The sequence below is a fragment of the Cupressus sempervirens genome, chromosome 2 (assembly GCF_028749045.1).
Source record: "Cupressus sempervirens isolate cs-2001-9-10 chromosome 2, ASM2874904v1, whole genome shotgun sequence".
NCBI lineage: Eukaryota > Viridiplantae > Streptophyta > Pinopsida > Cupressales > Cupressaceae > Cupressus > Cupressus sempervirens.
This window is the reverse complement of record NC_143119.1, coordinates 421,296,507-421,317,222: the sequence shown is the minus strand read 5'-3', so window position 1 is coordinate 421,317,222 and position 20,716 is coordinate 421,296,507. Positions and strand designations below refer to the sequence as shown.

The window sequence follows — 20,716 nt, the reverse complement described above, 5'->3', positions numbered from 1 at the left end:
CCAGCTTAGGTATCTTTCGTTGTTAGCTCGTTGTATTATGTTACATTCATTGATGGTGCAACCAGAAAAGTATAGATTTATTTCTTAGATAAAAATTTGATGTATTTGAAACTTTATAAAATTGGAAAAGCTTGGTTGAGAATGAGATTGGTAAAATATTAAAATGCCTCAGATCTAATAATGATGGTGAGTATTACAACAATTTTTTTCAAGATTATTGTTCCACTAATGGTATTTATAGGCACAAAATTGTTCCAAAGACTCCACAAGAAAATTGAGTGTCTGAACACATGAACAAGACAATAATGGAGTGTGCAATGAGTATGCAGATGCATGCTAGGATTTCCTTAAACATGTGGGCATATTATGAAGTAATTGGAAAATATTTGTTTGTTATTAACAGTGATCAAGAGATCAATTTATACAAGAGACTGAACGATGTTTTCTTAGGAAACAATAGTAAAGAATAGATACATTCTATTCTAGAAATAGAAAACTAAATATTAGAAACATTTTAATATTTATAGAAGATTACAATAGATAACCATTAGATATCAAACAGAGAGAATAGAAACTATCTATTATCGTTATACACTCTCTTAATGGTTAATTTGTCCAGAGCACGAAGCTGTCAAAAAGTGTAAAAGGCAGATTTTGTTTGCTAAAGGGGCTCCGCACTGTTCGCTTTGGGCTGCGAACTAGATTGCTTAGATAGAGTAGCTAAGCGCTTCCGACATTGAACCTTCATATGCCCATACTTGTGGTAATAGTTTCATTGAATGCTCTTTTTCCAGAAGCCTTTTGAATCTGGAGCAGAGAATTTCTACTGAGAAGATTGCTGATGGTACTTTGGATAATGCTCCAAAACTTTGCAAATGAGCAAAATGCTCCAAAAAAAACCACAAAAAACATGATTATTAGGAGAAAACTGAAAAAACTAAACATGATTTTTGGAGTGTACAATCAATCAAAACCCAACATGATTTTTCAGGTGAAAAATCAATCAAAACCCACTATGATTTTTGAGGTGAAAAAACAATCAAAACCTGACAATACAAAGCTTCGTTTTTTTATAGGAAAAACAATAAAACCCAACAAATAATTTCTGAGGAAAAAATTACAAACCCAATAGAGGGATTCCACACAACTTTGCGAATTACAAAGTCATAAATTTTTAAGGGAAAATTTATAGAAACCCATAATTTCTTTTTAGTGAAAAAAATGAAAACCCATCAGATTTTTTCTTTTTTAAGAGGATTTTTTTAATGAAAATCCACTAGAATTATTAAGAGAGGCAAAACACGAGACTTTGCATGGTAAAGCAGCTCATGCAAACAACATGCAAGTACATGCAACCCTAAAAGAGTGGAGACCTAGAAAATTTGAAGGGTGACCCAGAAGAGAGCCCGAAAAACCCAAAAAGAATATGTTGTCCATTTTTGGATTGGTTGGCTCAAAAATTGAGGCACTTAGAAAAAATAGACAACCTAGTTGAGATCTCAAAAAACTCACCAAGAATCTATAATTTTTTTGATTTGGTACAAAAAAATTAGGGTTTTGAACAAAAATGACCCTGCTGCAAAAAAAATCCACAAATGGTGGAAATGTGAAGAAAAAACAGATGGATTTGGATAGAAATGGGTTGCAAAACCGAAGTAGCAGTCGATGGATTTAGATCTCTTAGAACGGAAACCCTAGTCAGATTATAGAGAGTTGGAAGCTAATATGCATGTAGATAATTTTATAAATAAAAGATAGATAATTTCAACCAAAAATTTATAATTATTTTTGATTCTTTTTAGAGTATTGGCTCTAATACCATATTACGAAGTAATTGGAAAATATTTGCTTGTTATTAACACTGATCAAGAGATCAATTTATACAAGAGACTGTACGATGTTTCCTTAGGAAACAATCGTAAAGAATAGAAACATTCCATTCTAGAAATAGAAAACTAAATATAAGAAACATTCTAATACTTACTAAAGATTACAATAGATAACCATTATATATATTAAACAGAGATAATAGAAACTATCTATTATTGTAATAGGGTAGAGGCTGTAAAGGCTATTGTTTATTTAATTAATACAGGTCCCTCTACTCTTTTGGGTTGTGGTGTTCTAGAGGAAGTATTGATACGCAAGAAGGTGAGTTATTCTTTTCGCAGAACCTTGGTTATGAAACTTTTGCACATGTAGACTCTGAAAATAGGACCAATCTAGAGGCTAATTGAAAGAAATGTATATTTGTTGGATATGACATTGATGAATTTGGAGATAGGCTTTGGGATTTTGAAAATTGTAAAATTGTAAAGAAGCAGGGATGTCATATTCAATAAGAAAGTGTTGTACAAAGATCTGTTGCAATAGTATGAGAAGAAAGAAAATGATAATGTAGTGTTGAGTGGTACTCAAAAATATGATGTTCCAGTGGTCCCTCATGCTTTGTAACAACAACAACAACAACAACAACAACAACAACAACAACAATTGCCACAAACTCCATTGATTGTTAGATGGTTAACATGGCTAAGTGGACCTCTTGAAAGACCCTCTGTGTACCTTATTATATTAACAAATGTTAGTGAACTAGAAGGATATGATGAAGCTATGCAAGTGGATACAAAGATTTGATGAGAGTCTGCAATGAGAAAACAAATGGACTCCTTGCTGAGAAATCAAATTTGGGCATTATGTAAGTTACCTGTAGGTAAAAATGCTTTACAAAATAAATGGTTTTATAAGCTAAAAAATGAGGATGGAAGTAAGAAAAGAGTTAATGCCAAGTTAGTTGTAAAAGGATTTGTATAGAAAAAGGACATTGATTTTGATAAGATCATTTTTTCAGTTGTTTAAATGACTTATATTCGTATTGACAAGTAGGAGATAATTTTGATAAGATCATTTTTCCAGTTGTTTAAATGACTTATATTCGTATTTGTTTAAGTATTGTGGCTACTGAAGATTTACATCTGGAGCAACTTGATGTTAAAACAACTTTTCTCCATGGTGATTAGGAGAAAGATATATATATATATATATATATAGAACAACCACATGGATTTGAGCTCAAAGGTAAGGATTATTTAGTGTGTAGATTGAAGAAAAGTTTTTATAGCTTGAAGTTAATTCTATGCTACTCTGATAATCATAACTGGTTTGAACTATAGATCGTCAGATCTAGTAAAGTATGGAGATCCTTACAAAGGATCGTCTCTTAAATACCTTATTTGCATAACCTAATCATCGTCTTCAATGGGAGCACTTATTATGTTCTATTTGCATAGTATAGTTAGTATATTTACTAACTAATCATAATATCCTTGAGATGCTGATTCTTGGCAAGATAATTGTGAGTTTATATAGAGGGCCGACCTTGAAAGAGTCATGTACTTTCTAAGGACAGGCCTCTTGGTTGCCATATAAATAAAGGGGTAAGGATGTGGATAAAGGACACACAAAAATCATAAGGTTTGCTCCTTTAGTATTATTGCCCTATTCGATTTGTAGCAAGTATAAAACTTTTGTAGAATAATTATTATACTCCAAATAACACTGAAAGGCATTATATCAGTTTGGTTGTTCAGAATTTGCAGAAACTTTACATGGTATTAGAGCTCTGGTAGTTGAACCTAGGCTTTGCAAATTGACAATCGGATTTAAAATATCTAGCAACATCCTTCTACCTTCAATGGCTAGCGCAATTAGACCCGAAGATAGGTTTGATGGAAAAGAACACCTCGTTGCTTGGAAATTCAGAATTATGATGATTCTTGAAGAGAATGATGTGAAACAGTTTGTTGATAAAGAATCCAAGCAACCTGATGCTGATCCTCATAAAACTATCTGGAGTTAAGGAAACAGGAAAGCCATGCAAATCATATTAGATGGAGTTAAAAATGAAATAGTACCAATGCTAGTGAAACATCAGACAGCATTTAATATGATGAGTACATTATTAAATGCATATGAGGTTAACAATGCAACTAGAACTCTTGCACTAAAAAGGCAACTAAATCATATACAGATAAAGAAGGGAGAATCTATGAATTCATACTTCCTAAGGGTGGCTAGTCTTAGAGATGAACTTGCAAGTATAGGGACCATAATTGAAGACAAAGAGCTAACACTTATGGCTATAGATGGGTTACCGGATTCATGGGAAACATTCATACAAGGAGTAAGTGCTAGAGACAATCTTTCAGACTTCAATAGACTTAAAGGAGATCGCCTTCAAGAAGAATCTAAGAAACTTAAGAAAGGAGGAAAATTGAAAACTGAAGACGAAGAACTTTATGTTCTCAACAGAAATTCCTATAAAGGTAAGAAGAAACACTTCAAGAAGAAGGGTAATCAAAGAAATGACAAACCCGAGAGAGATTTATCCAAAATAAAATGCTTCAATTGTGAAAAAATTGGACACTATAGATCTAATTGCCCTGAGAATACAAAGCAACAAGTAAACTGTACAAACGTTACTAATAAAGAAGAAAACTATGATTCTGAGAAACGTGTATTGTATTCTGCACTATCAAATGAAGTATCAAGCAAAGCATGGATAAGTGATAGTGGATCATCTCGACACATTACATGATACAAAGAAGTACTAGACTCAATATCAAAAGAAGTTAATGGTGAAGTTACCATAGGTGATAATTCCACTCATTCAATCAAAGTAATTAGCAATTGCACCTTGAAATTGAAGTCGGGTATTTCTCTCCATCTCAAAAGAGTACTCTATGTACCAAGGATAAAGAGGAATCTAATCTCTGTTACAACACTTGAAGATGATGGACATAATGTTGCATTCATTGCTGGTAAAGTTATGACTTGGTCTAAGAGCTCCTTCATTTAAGAAATCAAAGTTGATTGGTCAAAGAAAGGGATGCTTGTATAAATTAAACATAGAACCTATTCAAGCCTTAATTCATGAAGCTGCTGATATAAACGAAATGTGGCATAGAAGGTTAGGATATCTAAACTTCAAAGCCTTATTGACAATGGGGAAGATGGTTACTGGTTCACCTAAGTTGAATAACGATCATTCAAGCATATGCAAAGGATGTGCTCTAGGTAAGAACACCAAAAGTCCATTTCAAGATAGCACTAGAAAACCTAACAATGTTTTGGAATTAGTCCACTTGGATTTATGTAGATCTATGTTTGTTCCTTCTCTTGGAGGATTTTGGTATTATATACTTTTTATAGATGATTTCTCTAGGAAAATATGGATTTACTTCTTAAAATGTAAAGAATCAAAAGAAATCCTTAAGAGATTTAAAGAATTCAAAATGTTAACTAAAAATCTATTACGACACAAAATTAAATCTCTTAGGACTGATAATAAAGGGGATTATACTTCAGATTTGTTTAAAAGATTTTTGTAAAGAAGCAAGAATTAAGAGGGAGTCTACTACTCCTTATAACCCACAACAAAATGGGGTAGTAAAAAGGAAGAATAGAACAATTATAGAAGCACAAAGAGCAATGATATTTGATGAAAATTTAGAATATTATCTTTGGGCAGAAGCCTCATGTACTATTGTCTGTATTCATAACAAAAGTGCTCACTCCCACCTTAGAGATAAAACTCTTGAAGAAGTCTTTTCTAAGGTTAAACCAAATATAAGGCATCTTAGGATATTTGGGTGCCCAATATAAATACATGTTCCAAAAGAAAAGAGAACTAAGTTAGAACCCTCCAGAAAGAAAGGTATTTTTGTTGGGTGTAATGAAACATCTAAAGCATATAGAGTTTTCATACCTGGTCAAAAAAACATTGAACTTAGTAGGGATGTAATTTTTGAAGAAGATTTAGCATTCAAAAGAGCCCTTAGTAATGAAGATCCTACAAATATACTTAGTTTTGAAAAAAATCATGAATCTGAGTTTTAGAGGGAGAACATTGAAGAAATTGAAGATGAAATTCAAAATCTTAATCTTGAGGAAACTCAAAATCCTAAGAAAAGACCACTTTGGGCTATTAAGACTGTAGAGGAAGCACAAGACTTCGCTGCAACATCTGGAACCTTTAGAGAAAACAAAAGACCCAAAAGATTTTTTAGTTATGCAACAAACATGACAGATTTATCTAAGAACCAACCAATGTTTCAGATGCTATTAAACATACAACTTGGAAGGATGCTATGATGGAAGAATACCAATCCATTATTAAGAATGATGTTTGGGAAATTGCTCCAAGGCCTAAAGAAAAATTTGTTGTTTCTTCTAAATGGATATTTAAAATCAAGCATTTTGCTGATGGTAGCATTGAAAAACATAAAGCCAGATTTGTAGCCAGAGGATTCTCTCAGAAGGAGGGAATTGATTATGAAGAAGCCTTTGCTCCAGTTGCCAGATATGCCTTTATAAGAGCAGTCCTAGCTATTGTAGCATCGAAGGGATGGAAAGTAAATTAGATGGATGTGAAAACAACATTCCTGAATGGAAAGATTACAAAAGAGGTATATTTGGAACAACCTGAAGGATTTGAAACTCATAACCCTAAACTCTTTGTTTGTAGGCTCCAAAAAGCTCTCTATGGGCTTAAACAGGCTCCAAGGGCATGGTATGAAAGAATTGATAAGTATCTCTCCAGTTTCGGATTCTCCAAGAATGAAGCTGATCCAAATATCTATTATAAAAAGGATAAAGATGATATGATAATTTTGATACTACATGTTGATGGTTTGTTAATAAAAGGTGATGATCATCTTATAGATCAATGCAAGAAAGATCTAATCAGAGGATTTGAAATGAAAGATTTAGGACTCCTTCATTACTTCCTAGTATTGGAAGTGTGGCAAAACTCTAGCATCATCATACTTAATCACGGAAAGTATACATTAGACATCTTGAAGAGATTTGGAATGTGGAACTGCAGACCTATGTCTTCTCGAATGGAGACTAATCTACACAAATTTAAGGAAGCAACTATAGAATCACCCTCTATAGATTCTACTCTTTACAGACAGATGATTGGGTCTCTTATGTACCTGGTAAATACAAGACTTGATACTTGCTATGCTATTAATGCCTTAAGTTAGTTTATGTGTGAGCCAAAAGAGATTCACCTAGTTGCAGTCAAACACCTTATGAGATACTTATAAGGCACTCGTAACCTTGGGCTCAAGTATGAGAAAGTTGACTTGGGCTTACATGGGTACACAGACCCAGATTGGGTTGGAAGTGTAGTGATAGGAAAAACACTTCAAGATGTTTTTTCAATTTAGGCTCAACGATGATATCTTGGATATGCAGAAAATAGGCATCAGTAGCACATAGTTTCACAAAAGCTGAATACATTGCCACAACAATGGCCTTTCAAGAGGTAGTTTGGCTTAGAAAATTACTTGTGAGATTATTTGGTCAACCCATGAATCCTACTATTATTCATTGTGATAATCAGAGTTCCACCAAGCTTTCTGTGAATCTAGTTTTACATGACAGGTCCAAGCATATTGAAATTCTTTTCCATTATGTAAGAGATATGGTAGACAAGAATACTGTAAAATTAGAATACATTTGCATTGCAAATTAGACAACAGATATTCTTACCAAACCTCTCTCTCGAGTGAAGATAGATCACTTCAGGAAAAGACTTGGTATGGTTGAATTATAATACATTCGTATTCTTTAATTATTAATGACATAATTTTGAGTTAAAATTATTATTGTCAGGTTATTGACTGTTATGGGCTTCACCATTTGTATTCATTATCTAAGAGGTGACAATCTTTGAGATAATGAACACTTGTATAAAAGACATTATGAGAGATGATGATCTCTAAAATAATGTATTGAACAATAGAGAACTACTGTCAGAGCTGGATGAGTTCAAGATCATATTGTTATGTGGACATTTCTATGCCTATGAGTCACAACTTGGAAAAAGGAAGAATTTAGTCAATTTCCAGATTTTATCCTGTGTACTGGTAGATCTTAACTCAAGATCATATTGTGATATAGGCCTGCCAGTAGCTATGAATCACAACTTGGATAAATGAAGAATTTAATTATTCTCCAGATTTTATCCTATATGTTGCATTTCATGCAATACTGTTATCACTAGTATAAGTGATAAGTCATATCACAAGGATAGTAATATGACATAGTATCATGTGTTCAATGATACCACATGCTTATAAGATTCAGATAGATATAGAGTATCAATCTATGCTTATTCATCTTTATTGATGGTGCTAGATATGTCATCTCTCAGTATGATTATCAAGTTAAGAGGAAGTGTTAATTCTATGTAACTTTGATAATCATAACTGGTCTGAATTACAGATCATCGAATCTAGTAAAGTATGGAGATCCTGAGAAAGGATTGGTCGCTTAAATACCTTAGTTGCATAATCTAATCGACATCTTCAATGGGAGCACTTATTATGTTCTATTTGAATAGTATAGTTATTATATTTACTAACTAATCATAATATCCTTGAGACACTGATCGTGGCAAGATAATTGTGAGTTTATATAGAGGGCCGACTTGGAAAGAGTCATGTTCTTTCTAGGACATGGCTCTTGGTTGCCATATAAATAAAGTGGTAAGGATGTGGATAAAGGACACATGAAAAACATAAGGTCTGTTCCTTTAGCATTATTGTCATATACGATTTGTAGCAAGTATAAAACATTTGCAAAATAATTATTATACTTGAAATAGCACTTCATATACAGGTCTGATATATTCAAGATCATCTTTAGCAAATAGAGAAAGGCATTATATCAGTTTGGTTGTTCAGAATTTGCAAAATCTTTACAGAAGTAAGCACCTTGGCAATGCTGTATTAAATTTGATAGCTTTATGACTGAGTATGGATACAATTGGTGTCATTTAGACCATTGTATTTATTTTAAGAGGTTGGATGATGATAGCTATAATATTTTATGTTTGTATGTTGATGATATGCTTGTTGTGGTGTCAAACATGGATCATATTAAGGTGTTGAAACAACAATAAACAAATTCTTTTGCGATGAAGGATCTGGGGGCAACAAAACAAATTCTTGGTATGAAAATTTGGAGAGATAGGAAAAACAGAAAATCAACTCTATATTAGGCTGACTATGTTGAAAAGGTGTTGTAGAGATTTTATATGGTGAATGCAAAAGCAGTTAGCACACTTTCGCCTAGTCATTTGAAATTGATTAAGGAGATTTGTCCATAGACACAAGAAGAGGAGGATAAAATGTTCAAGGCACGTTATGCTTTAGTAGTAGATAGTTTAACATATGTCATGGTATGTGCTAGACCAGATATTGGATATGTTGGGGAGTCGTTTGTAGGTATATGATTAATCCTGGAATTGAGCTTTGGAATGCAATCAAATGTTATCTTAGATACTTGAGAGGTACATTAATGGTTGCATTTTGGGGGCTCTACTATTGATTTACAAGGCTTTGTTGACTCATATTTGACAAGAGATTTAGATCTCAGGCGGAGTACTACAAGATATGTATTCACTATTGGTGAGACAACAATGAGTGGTATTTTTGATTATAGAAGGTGAATGCTTTATCCACTACAGAGGCAAAGTATGTTGCTGCTACAATGGCAACTAAAGAGATGATATGGATAAAATCTTTAATGGAAGAGTTGAAACACTTACATACTAGAAACTATCTATATACAGATAGCCATAGTGCTATTCATCTTACCAACAATTCTGCATTACAGTCCAAGACAAAACATGTATATAGTTGCAATATCATTTCATTTAGTCAGTTTTGGATGATGGACAATTAAAGATGGAAAAGATCCATGTAGATAACTATCCAACTGATATTTTTATTGAGATGGTTCCAAGGGATAATTTGAACTCCTCTTCAACTTCGGTTGGTCTTCTAGACTGAACATAATAAAAAAACAACAGAGTCTAGGGTACATTAATCAAATGGATCTTCAAGGGTAGTGGTGTGGCTAGAGGATCAATCACCAAGTGGGAGGTGGTTTTAGTGTGGAACCTGATTAGTCCCCAAGTGGGAGATTGTTGATTTGTGGTGACTGATTAGGCAAGTACCATACACTTCTCATAAGGCATTTTTTTTATTTGGTTAACTCGTCAAGCATTTTCGGGTTGACTTGTTAACCATTTCCCAATGTTGACTCGTCAAGTATGTTCAGGGTTAACTTGTTAAGCCTACATAAGTCATGTAATATTGGATAAGGGTTAGAGTTTTTCAAGAATATATAGCTAAGTATGGGGTTATATTGATTAGGGTTAGGGTTCTTCTGTTCCATTTATTTGTGCTTTATTCCTTTGTGATATTGGTTATATTTGCATGCAATTGTTATTTTCTGTAAAAGTAATCCTAACATATGGCTCATGTTTGTGACTTTATAAAGCTCGTCGACCCATGATACATGTTTTCTAGTTTATTAATAATTACAACCAATTACTTTGTTAATTTGCCTTGATATGTATTGAGGGAAATATTAATTGTATATTGATTGATAATGCTTGATGATGCATATGGTTTAGTATTATCAATAATATAAATTGTATAACTATTAATTAATTATTGATATTGATTATCGATGGACTACTCATTATTGTTTGTATTGATTATAAATGGACTCCTTATCAATATAGATTAGAAGTGGGCTATTGTTATTTATGTCGATTATTATTCATAATATATAATAAATATTTTAATTAATTGATACATTATGATAAGGACCTGTTTATTTAGAGAAATACTTAAAATTATATATATATATACACACACACACACACACACTATGTTCATTATACATCAATTAGGGTTTATGACAATTCTGTTAGGAGTGCTTGGGTGTGATTTCTTGAGTTGTAGAACTGAACTAGAGTGAATTTTCAGGAGGTAGCCTGATAGAAGACAAGCCCCCAGAATTTTAGTGAGGAAGACTTGGACTACCTAGGTGTAGATGTTAGTTTGTTCCACTATGGCATGCAAAATCAAATATCCAATGCTTTAAAGTGAAACACTAAATACTCGACCTTCTCTTGAATAAGGATGCTCATATGTGAAACAATGTATCTGGGTTTTGCTGTTAAATGAGACAACTTGAAGGTTTATTCTTAATTGTGAACTTTTACTTAGTTTTTTATGATGTGATATGCTGGTTATCACAAAGGGACTTATACTATTCATTCAATGGATATCCACACTTGTTTTTAACTTCTTCCATCCAACAAACTACAGAGGATAAGAGTTTAGAGAAGTATTCTACTCCTACAATGCAAGAAATTGTGAATGTCTTTGCGACGCTGCTAGGCTTAGTTTAGCCATCAGTATCAACCAAGCTAGTGCAATTTCCCAAAGTAGATGTAAGATGCTCAAACCATTACCATTTCATTAACACCATCCATCGATGCATATCAATGTACAAGCAACAATTGAAGTAAAGCTCATTAAACTTCCAGTTGATCACAGAAGGCAAACATATAATCAACAAGTAGCTAGTGGTATGGTTAGACAAGTTCCAGAAAGATTGTTTCATGATCACTGACCTAATCTATGTGAGGAAAATGAAGGAACCTAGCAATGCTCCAAAATGTTACACAATTCATCATAAAGTGAATTAAGAACAATTTGACAATATCATAGCAACAATTTCAACAAGTCTTGCTTTACAAACGAGAGGGGTGGAGTTTATATAGGAGCCCCAATTATAATGTATGGCCAAGATTTATTTAAAATTAATGGCCTAGATCAATCCATTACAAACCCTAATTAGAGAAACCGAGAATAGCCAATAGAAATGAAGCACCGCAAAATTAGCCAATGACAAAATTCAAAGGCTTGAGGACTGATAGGAAGTAAGGAAGCTGCCTAGTCATCATACAACTTATCATTATGAACATGTATGTCTCTTTTCTCTTGCAGTCTTTATCTTAATTCCACTTACTATTCTTAGGAATTCTTTGTTGTTTTTGGAGTTCTTTCCCTTGGATGTCTTGATTTTGTAATGCGTGAACCCTTTGTTTTTCCACCTTCACTATTTGGAGTTCTTTTTTCTTTTCATTGTGGGACTTGTTCGTTGGAGCAATCCTTTGAACATGTTAACATCTTCCTTGGCTTGTTAAATCTTCATTAATCCATTTCCTTGTAGGATTCGACCATCATCAAGGCCATTCCCGTGATGGGAATCTTGTCCTTGAATCCTTTCTTGCTCTCGACCTCAAATGTTTGTGTTAGAATCGCCCTTGAACATTTCTTGGTATACTTGTTTGATCCTCATGGAAAATTGATGCGAATAGTGACAAGTTGTTCTCCCTATAAGATAGTTCTTATTGTTGAAGAGTTCAATCAAGTGTAAAGTTGCCTTGCATCAGGACACATAAAAATTCATGAAATATATATATATTCCAGTTATGTCTTTTTGTTAAACTTTCTCTTAATTATGAAATGACCCTCAGCATTGTATCTACAACCATTGTATCATCTGAAGGTATCAAAGGCTTAAAATAACGTGTTTCTATAACCTTAATGATTTAATGAATCTGATAAAGAACCATTAATATCTAATAGTAGTTACTCACCATATTCTGTCCTCAACTCCATTCAAAGCCGAATCTATTTAGATTGCATAATCAAACACTTACCTTTACATACAATAGTACCAAACTTAGAAAGAACTAAAACCCCAAACAAGGCTTTTACTGTCCATAATATTTGTTACTGTCCATAATATTTGCAGACAATTTTTGAACGAACTCCATGAGTATTGTTTTAGATCAACATTTCAGATCCCACCACCTGATCCACCAGCAGGATGAATCTCATGTTTGGATTGCAAACTAGAGCTCCTCATATAGATGGCTTGAATAAAATATATGATACCTTTCATTGGTCCGTCCATGGAAAATAATAAATGCATAAACGAGCTGGTACTAATATTTTTAATGAGATTGACAATTACAAATCATTTAATGGCACAAAATATTTGCCACATCTAGCTAGGCTCCCAATAGGTTCTATATATAGTCATCCCAAGTACAATTCTAAAGTTCCAGGAGGAGTTAGATTATAAGATTTTAACAACCTTTTGAATACTTGTATTACTTACAGTTGCATACATAGAGCTCATTTTAGCATTTTTTTCTTTCTGTAAGTTATTGTTCGTATAATTTGGGATCCTGTTGCTTTGTTTTTAAGTATAATGCTTTTTATGGCTATCTTACTTGCAGCCTTCGAGGACCTTGAAACTTCAGACCATTCTGGTTCAGGAAAGATGGCTTTGTTGAACTATACAAAGGCAGGTACTGGCATAGAGACTGGGTCTTCTAGCTGAGAAATTCATTTGATTAGTGAAAATCATAGAAAAGTGACAGCACATGGAAGCAAATTGTTAAACTGGATTTTGACGTTTGCATTGTGTATGGTCTAGCCAAAGTATCAGGTGCGCAACTTCACAAATAAATTAATAACTTGTGATCTCTTATCTTGCAGGTTTCATGGCAACCTACTTGAAGATGTCACCTGTGGATGCCATATATCTTCCAATTCCAATAAATTTCATCTTTGTGGGTTTTGAGGGTAAAGGCAATCAAGGTAATTATGTGTTGTGGCTTCTGCAACACCCAAGATCAACAGACTTTTTCTGATGCTTTTGATAGTGAAGTGTCACGAATTTATCCTTCCATCATAGGGTCAAGCCCATTAAATCTGCCAAAAACTAGAAAGTATTCTTAGATTTCCAGAATCCGGATTTCTATTTTAATATGCCTCCTAAAGAATTTGTCAAGGGCTTACCTCCTAAAGAGGTTGTCAACAAATAAAAGATGAGTCAGGTGACAGTTGTATCTCTATATAAAGGCTTTGTTACTTGCAACATTTTGGAATGTGCAGCTAATATTGATGTTTGCCCTCAGAAATGTGAAAATTTTGAACATATTTTTAAAAAGAACAAGGGTTGCAATGAACATTGTCAATATACTCGGAAGAAACCAATAGTTTTCTTTTGATAGGTAAGAGACCAAAGCCAAGAATAATAATAATAATTTGTTAAGCTCGGGTAGAATCGACCCTAAGACCTCCCAGATAAGAGGCTGACAATTTACCCTTGTGTTGTAGGCTCTTGCCTAGAGGAAATCAATAATTGATGCTAAAGAATAATATGATAATCTAATGAAACTTGGCTTTTTAAGCTAGATGTTTATGGCTATGATATGTTAATTGGTCTTCATTATGCATTTTAATCTATGTTATCTTAGATTTCTTTCTGATTTATTTCATGTTGCATGTATGACAGAATTCAAACTTGGACCAGAAGAACTTGAAAGATGGTTTACTAAAATAGATCATGTTTTTGAGCATACTCGAATTCCTCAACTTGGAGAGGCACTGACTCCATTTTACAGGGTTAGAGCAGACGGGGTTCAGCGTCACCATCTTCCACTCATAAGCTCTGTTAATTACAAGTGATGATTCAATTTTCTAATATTTTCTAATATTTTTGTTTGGTTTAAATTCAATTACTTTGAAATGAAATTATTTTTTATGATTTATTCTAAATGGCTTGAGAGTTTAAGATTATGGCAGGGCACAATTATTCTTTTGATAAACATAGGCAATGCATCTGCAAAATGGATGATTTTGGGTATGTTTTGCAGTTTTTCAGTGCATGCCATAGAAATGAGTGAAAAGGTTACAGAAGTATTTGAGCGTGCAATAAAGGTTTTGTCCCGAAGGGAGAATTTAACAGATACCCGGTGCATACTCTCTCTTATTATTATTTGATTGTGAAATTTCATTCCTACAAATGTTGACATAAAATGACTACATAGCGTCCACTATTTTATGAAAGAAATTTTCTTCTTTATGCGAACGAGTACTCAAATATGTCCCTACCTCTTTGGTCTAACTTGTATAATATGCAGGTCTGATGAGGAGCTTCTATGGCAAGTCAATATTGATGAGATGGATTTTTTCTTCGCAAGTCTTGTCGAGTACCTTGAACTCAATGATGCGTATAATATATTTGTTCTTAACCCCAACCGTATGCCTAGTCGACGTACATATGGCTATAGGTAAGATCTCTGGCTTGATACAAAGAAATATATTATCTCTGATATTTTAGTAAGAGTAGTATGTGAAATTTCACTGTAATTATGTCTGTCAAATTGTTTGTTTGATGATTTGTTTTGTTCTGTTGCAGGAGAGGCTTGTCAGAAACAGAAATTGAATTGCTTAAGCAGGTACTTCATGTTTTCCAGGGCTTATGCTACCAATACAGTATAATTTATCTGAATATTACATACAGTGATAGAACAAGACTTGTTTATGTTTACCTGCTTGTTTTGGAAACTATTAGTCTCTCTGTGTATCATACTGTGCTTGGTTTAATGTTCTTTATTTGCTTGATCATTTCTATCTACCCCTTTACCTGAAAAGTGTTTTATTAAGCTGCATATTGGTTGAGGCAGTGATACTGTTCTTTGGTAATCAATTCTTGCATGGTATGCCCTGCAGAGCTTGCAAGGGCCTGACATAGGTAGCAGGATCATATAAACTCAAATATCTTCTTTTTAAAATAGTCATTGTGTGCAAAAGTCACAGGTCATGGCTGAGTTTTATTGTTTGGATCAAAACCCAGTTAGCAACTGTTTGATATATGAATGTCTAACGTGTCTTTTGATTGAAATTAGATCATGAGATGTATTTCTGCTTGGTTGATGTCGGTTAGATCAACTCTGCAATGCCCCTTTCAAATTACATTTATACCTCCTTGGCTGGCGTAAACTTCACGGTGGCCCCATTTTATTAAAAGAGACTATTAAATTATAACAATGTAATTCTATAAATAGAGTACATCAATTTTATTTAATTAAAACAATAAAGTAAATATTTTAATTTTTTTCTGAAACCATCACCTGGGCCCTCCAATTGAAAACTGATGATGCACCTTGTCTCTTGGTGATGTGAAGAATACCAGGTCAACTCCCAGTCTCCAAAAAAATAGTTAATTATCTCCAATCTTTCAGAATGGCTCATACAGATAGCAGATCATCTCCCAATTTTCTAATAAATAAGGACCATCCTAAAAAATAGTAGACTGCCAGTGAACATTTGAAATGGCTCTACAAGTCCGCTGCAAGACCACATGCTCTGGGTGGTCAATAGAACCATCATTTCTAAAAAAGAGGAACCCTTCCTGAAATGCTCCTCAACCTCCAAAGGGCCAAAGGACCCTTTAACGGGCTCCCTACCCATTGTAATAACATACAAGACCCCTGCTGATAGGTTAACCCCCACAAAAGATACTGACCTAGGAAATGGGTACATTACAGTCTGCCCTCCCCAAGATTGCTTGTTCTCAAGAAATGGTAGTAAGGCCTCCAATTAACTGAAATGTGAGAAACTCTGCTTTGATACCACTGAAATGCCCCAGCCCTGATCTGGATTAAAATTTTTGATTTTTTTGCTACTTTTGATTTCTCTGATTTAGTTTTGAGTTTTTACTTTTTCAAGTTTTGGAATTGTTAGAAAGAGAATGTAAAAATTCTAAAATACTTCATAACTGAAATGCAAATAGGAATTTGTTGATGTTTGGTAGCTTCAATTGGATAAACTATGAGATTAAAGTGCATATATATATATATATTATATTATTAAATAATCATTTGTTATTATATTAATTAGACAATAATGGATATACATGTCTCATGTCTCCGCATGTCTTTTCCTTAATATAAAATAGAGTGATATCACTGCCATTGGAAGAGATATACCTTACAGGCAATGCAGTTACATCTGCAAGTGATCCTCATTTCTCTACATGGTATCAGAGCCTTACTTGCAGATGTAAATCAAATAAAAAATCAATAAATAAAGAACAAGAATTATTGCCACACATACAAGAATCCATGTACATGCAAGGAGAATAAAACATGGAAAGTAGAACCCACGGCAAGGCACGGTAACCAATAATTCTGCACCACTAAACAAGGACTGTGCGACAGATAAATATTTGGGGCTAGGACTCCATATACTGCAGATGCTTGTCAGAAGGACTATACCATCACGTTGATTGCATCTCCCACACCAAGCGGCAACCACTTCCATCATGTGGTCATCATTGAGAAGGGAAGATTTAATATACTGTAAACATTACAGGTGATGTATATTGTTGCCCTGATCGTTCAGTGGTACTGAATGCTCCTGCTGACTATACAGTCTTTTGTCCTAAGCAACCATTGGCGGTTGGGGACATCAATGTGGCTATGGATATATCGGTCAACCCGACTGTGGTGCTATCATTATGGAATGGAAAAACAACATTGACAATTCAATGCAAGCCAAATTCACATGTAAGTCATTTAGAAGCAACAATCTTCAACGAGTGAACTCATAGAGATATGTATTAGACTGGACAACACCAACAGTGATGGAAGAATATGGGAATCGATTCTTACTTGCAGAATTGAGGAAATCAACTATCATAAATATAATTAACAAAGTTTTTTGAGATGATCCAACAACGCATGACAATACCATTAGACCCAAGATCGATTATGTAGGAAGAGAATGCACCAACGATGTGTATAGAATTGTAGAAGTCAGATACAGATAACAATTTAGAATATGGAATCAGTAGATAAGAACTCCATTCAGAATTATGCAAGATTGAGACTCATGTAGCATCAAACTTTATTCACGATAGCAAGAGAATTAATGGAGAAAAGAAGTTACTTATGGAGTATGGAAATGATAGATGAATCCGCCAAGAAAATTGTAATAGAAAGACAATACAACCTGAATTGGTGTCACATTTCACTTGGAGAATTACAGCAAAGTTGGTGTCACCCTTAAAGCTACATGGACAAAAAGGAGGCACAACTATCACTCTAGAATGTCTATGAACAAATAACCAATGATAAAGAAATATGAAGTGCATATATATATATATAAATTATTATTATTGCCTTTGGTCATTATAGTAGTCTTTCTCTTCTTTTTGTTTTAATAGGTACTATGAGAGTTATTTGCATTGATATTTTTCTAGAATGTTACTGTCGGAAAAGGGAGATTGATTTCAGACTCAGAGGGAGTTTGACACCTCTTCAAAGGTAACATTAGATGAGCAGTTATGAAGATTGATATTCAGAGGGAGTTACAAAGTTCATGTGTGTGACTGGGTGATTTTAATGGGCCTACCCCTTGTGTACATATGAGGAAGTGACAACTTCCAAATGATTATCACTTGTATTTACAAAATTTATTGAAAGGTGATGATCTTACAATAACTTAGTTTTCTATTATGATGGATATCTTATGATATCTATGAAGATCATGATAGATTATACTTTTCATGGTGGATATTCATATGGTAAGCATTATGAGAATGTACGTGCACATACCTTTACACAAAGTGCGTGGTCTGTATCAAATGAGTTGACATTCAGGAGGCCATTACTCACAGTTTTGGTGAATATCTTGCAACTCAACATTTAGGAGGCCATTGTTCAAAGAGTACATGGTGAATGTCAAATGAGTTGACATTTTGGAGGCCATTACTCCCAATATCTTTATATTACATTGAGGTAATATATAGTCATGTGTTTATCCTCCCTAGCTAAGAGGAAGTGTTGATGTTTGGTAGCTTCAGTTGGATAAATTATGAGACTAAAGTGCATATATATATTATATTATCAAATAATCATTTGGTATTATATTAATTAGACAAAAGTGGATAGAGATGTCTCATGAGGAGACATGTCTCCCCATGTCTCTTCCTTAATATAAATACGAGTGATATCGCTATCATTGGAAAAGATATACCTTACAGGCAATGCAGTTACATCTACAAGCAATCCTCATTTCTCAACAAAATTTAGGACTTGGACAAAAATAAATTAAACTGTAATCTACAACCACAAAGCTAAAAGCGGAACTTATATATTTTAGTACATACTGAGTAATAAACCTTATTCTCTTAAACCATAGGGTTGCCAGACAATCCAACTCCAATGACTAACTGGAATATTTAATAACTTGCTGATGGATAGGATAATTCTAATAAATTTGTGTAATCTGAAGTAACAACAAGAATCCTGATCTTTATATATTTTGAAATCTTCAATGTCACCTCCTAGAAAAATTATACATGTGTGCAATTGGTGTTTGTGTGGCCCGTTCTAGATGCACATAAAACTGTTGTAGGGTGTCGAAAATGTTTAGATCTACCTTTATCTTGAAAATTAAATTGGGTTGCAAGCATAGTGGGTTTAACCATGGAGGAAACTCTTTAGTGAAGTGCGCTCAAGCTGGAGTAGTACTAGGATGGGTGATCTCTCGGGAAGTCCTGGTGCTTCACCTTTGTGAGCATTACCTAGATCCAATGAGTGCTAAATGTTCCATTTATTCTCATGAGAGATGGGTTCATGTTGAATAATTACTCATGAAATATGGGCCAATGAGTTTGACTCAAAAATTACATAGTTAAATCCTGATAGCAATATCATAGTTTGACTTGCTGTGGAAATTATCTCCTACTTAACAATGAACCCTGCCAATTTTTCCTGTTGCATTTGGAGAATAAATCCTTCTATTGATTTTTCAAATAATATAACTCGTAGAATGCTCTTGGGTGATCTTTCTTATCTTTCTATAATTTCATTCTCAAAGTTTAAAATGCTATTGAAACACTTGCTCTCCACAAGAAGCCAAAAATCTCCAATTTCCAATTCTCAGGAATTAAAAATCAAAAGCCTCCAATTTTTATGTTCCCAAAAAAAAACACAATTTTTGGGGTTGCTAGCATTTTATAAATTCTTTTTGTTAATAAAATCTCATTACTTAATGATTAATCATTTATTCCTCCAAAATAGCACATCTTTTCATAAACTTTCCTTTTTATTATTTTGTTTTTAAAAACACTTATATCACCTAGGGTGGCATCAAAATTCATGGTGGCCCTCTTTATTAAGAGACTGTATTACATTGTAATAAAACAACTTTCCACATAAAGTACTTTTATTTAATTTAAATATAATATTAAAGTAAATACTTAAATATTTTAATTTTATTCTAAAACCATTACTTCACCATTGCAACTGAAAGTCAATGATGCACTTGGTTTTCTGGAGATGTCGAAGTACCAGATCAACCGTCAATCTCCTAAAATATATGATTCCTTCTAAAACATAGAAAGTTGTCTTCGATCTTCCTAAACAACTCATACAACATAGCTGGTCATCTCCTAGTCGCCTTCTGAGAAATTGGGACCCCAATAAAAAATAAGAAGTTGTCTTCGAGCGTCTAAAATGGTTCATCAAGCCTTGTACAATGCTCCACATGCTCAGGATGTTCAATAGTTGAACTATCAGTCTCATCCTAAATAAGAGGATTCCCTTCTAAAAAATTGGAGGCTTTACATCATCACACAAACAATAAGAAATGAATGATTTACTAGGCTTAGGAATCTTTCTTTCAAGGGTGTGACACTTCTTAAGACCTAGATGCCTTCATAGAAACCTGGTACAATTTTTTATATCCGTCGTAAAGAAATCCTTGCTTGTTACGACCAATTGTATAGTGAGGGCGAATTGGGAAATAGGAGTTGAACTCTTGTTTGGGATGCCAAGCTTTTAAAGCTCTAGACATTAAATGCAAAGAAGAATCTCTCTCTATTTAGCACAAATATTCAATTTGAATATTAAGCACCATTGTGAGTTCACCTCTACACCAACTAGGGAGATATTCCTTTCTCGAAACCA

The 20,716-nt window shown here is 33.7% G+C and overlaps 1 protein-coding gene across 1 annotated transcript in view; it reads left to right on the top strand.

Annotated features, from left to right (window-relative positions):
* Window positions 1-20,716, top strand: part of LOC149572887 (uncharacterized) — a 184,396-nt gene that overhangs the window by 29,762 nt on the left and 133,918 nt on the right. Inside the window, exons 3-8 of the mRNA XM_089813992.1 lie at window positions 13,187-13,258; window positions 13,449-13,550; window positions 14,251-14,419; window positions 14,612-14,710; window positions 14,879-15,028; window positions 15,157-15,196. Of these exons, the coding sequence (XP_089670118.1) occupies window positions 13,187-13,258; window positions 13,449-13,550; window positions 14,251-14,419; window positions 14,612-14,710; window positions 14,879-15,028; window positions 15,157-15,196 (632 nt within the window). The remainder of the gene's footprint in view (window positions 1-13,186; window positions 13,259-13,448; window positions 13,551-14,250; window positions 14,420-14,611; window positions 14,711-14,878; window positions 15,029-15,156; window positions 15,197-20,716) is intronic.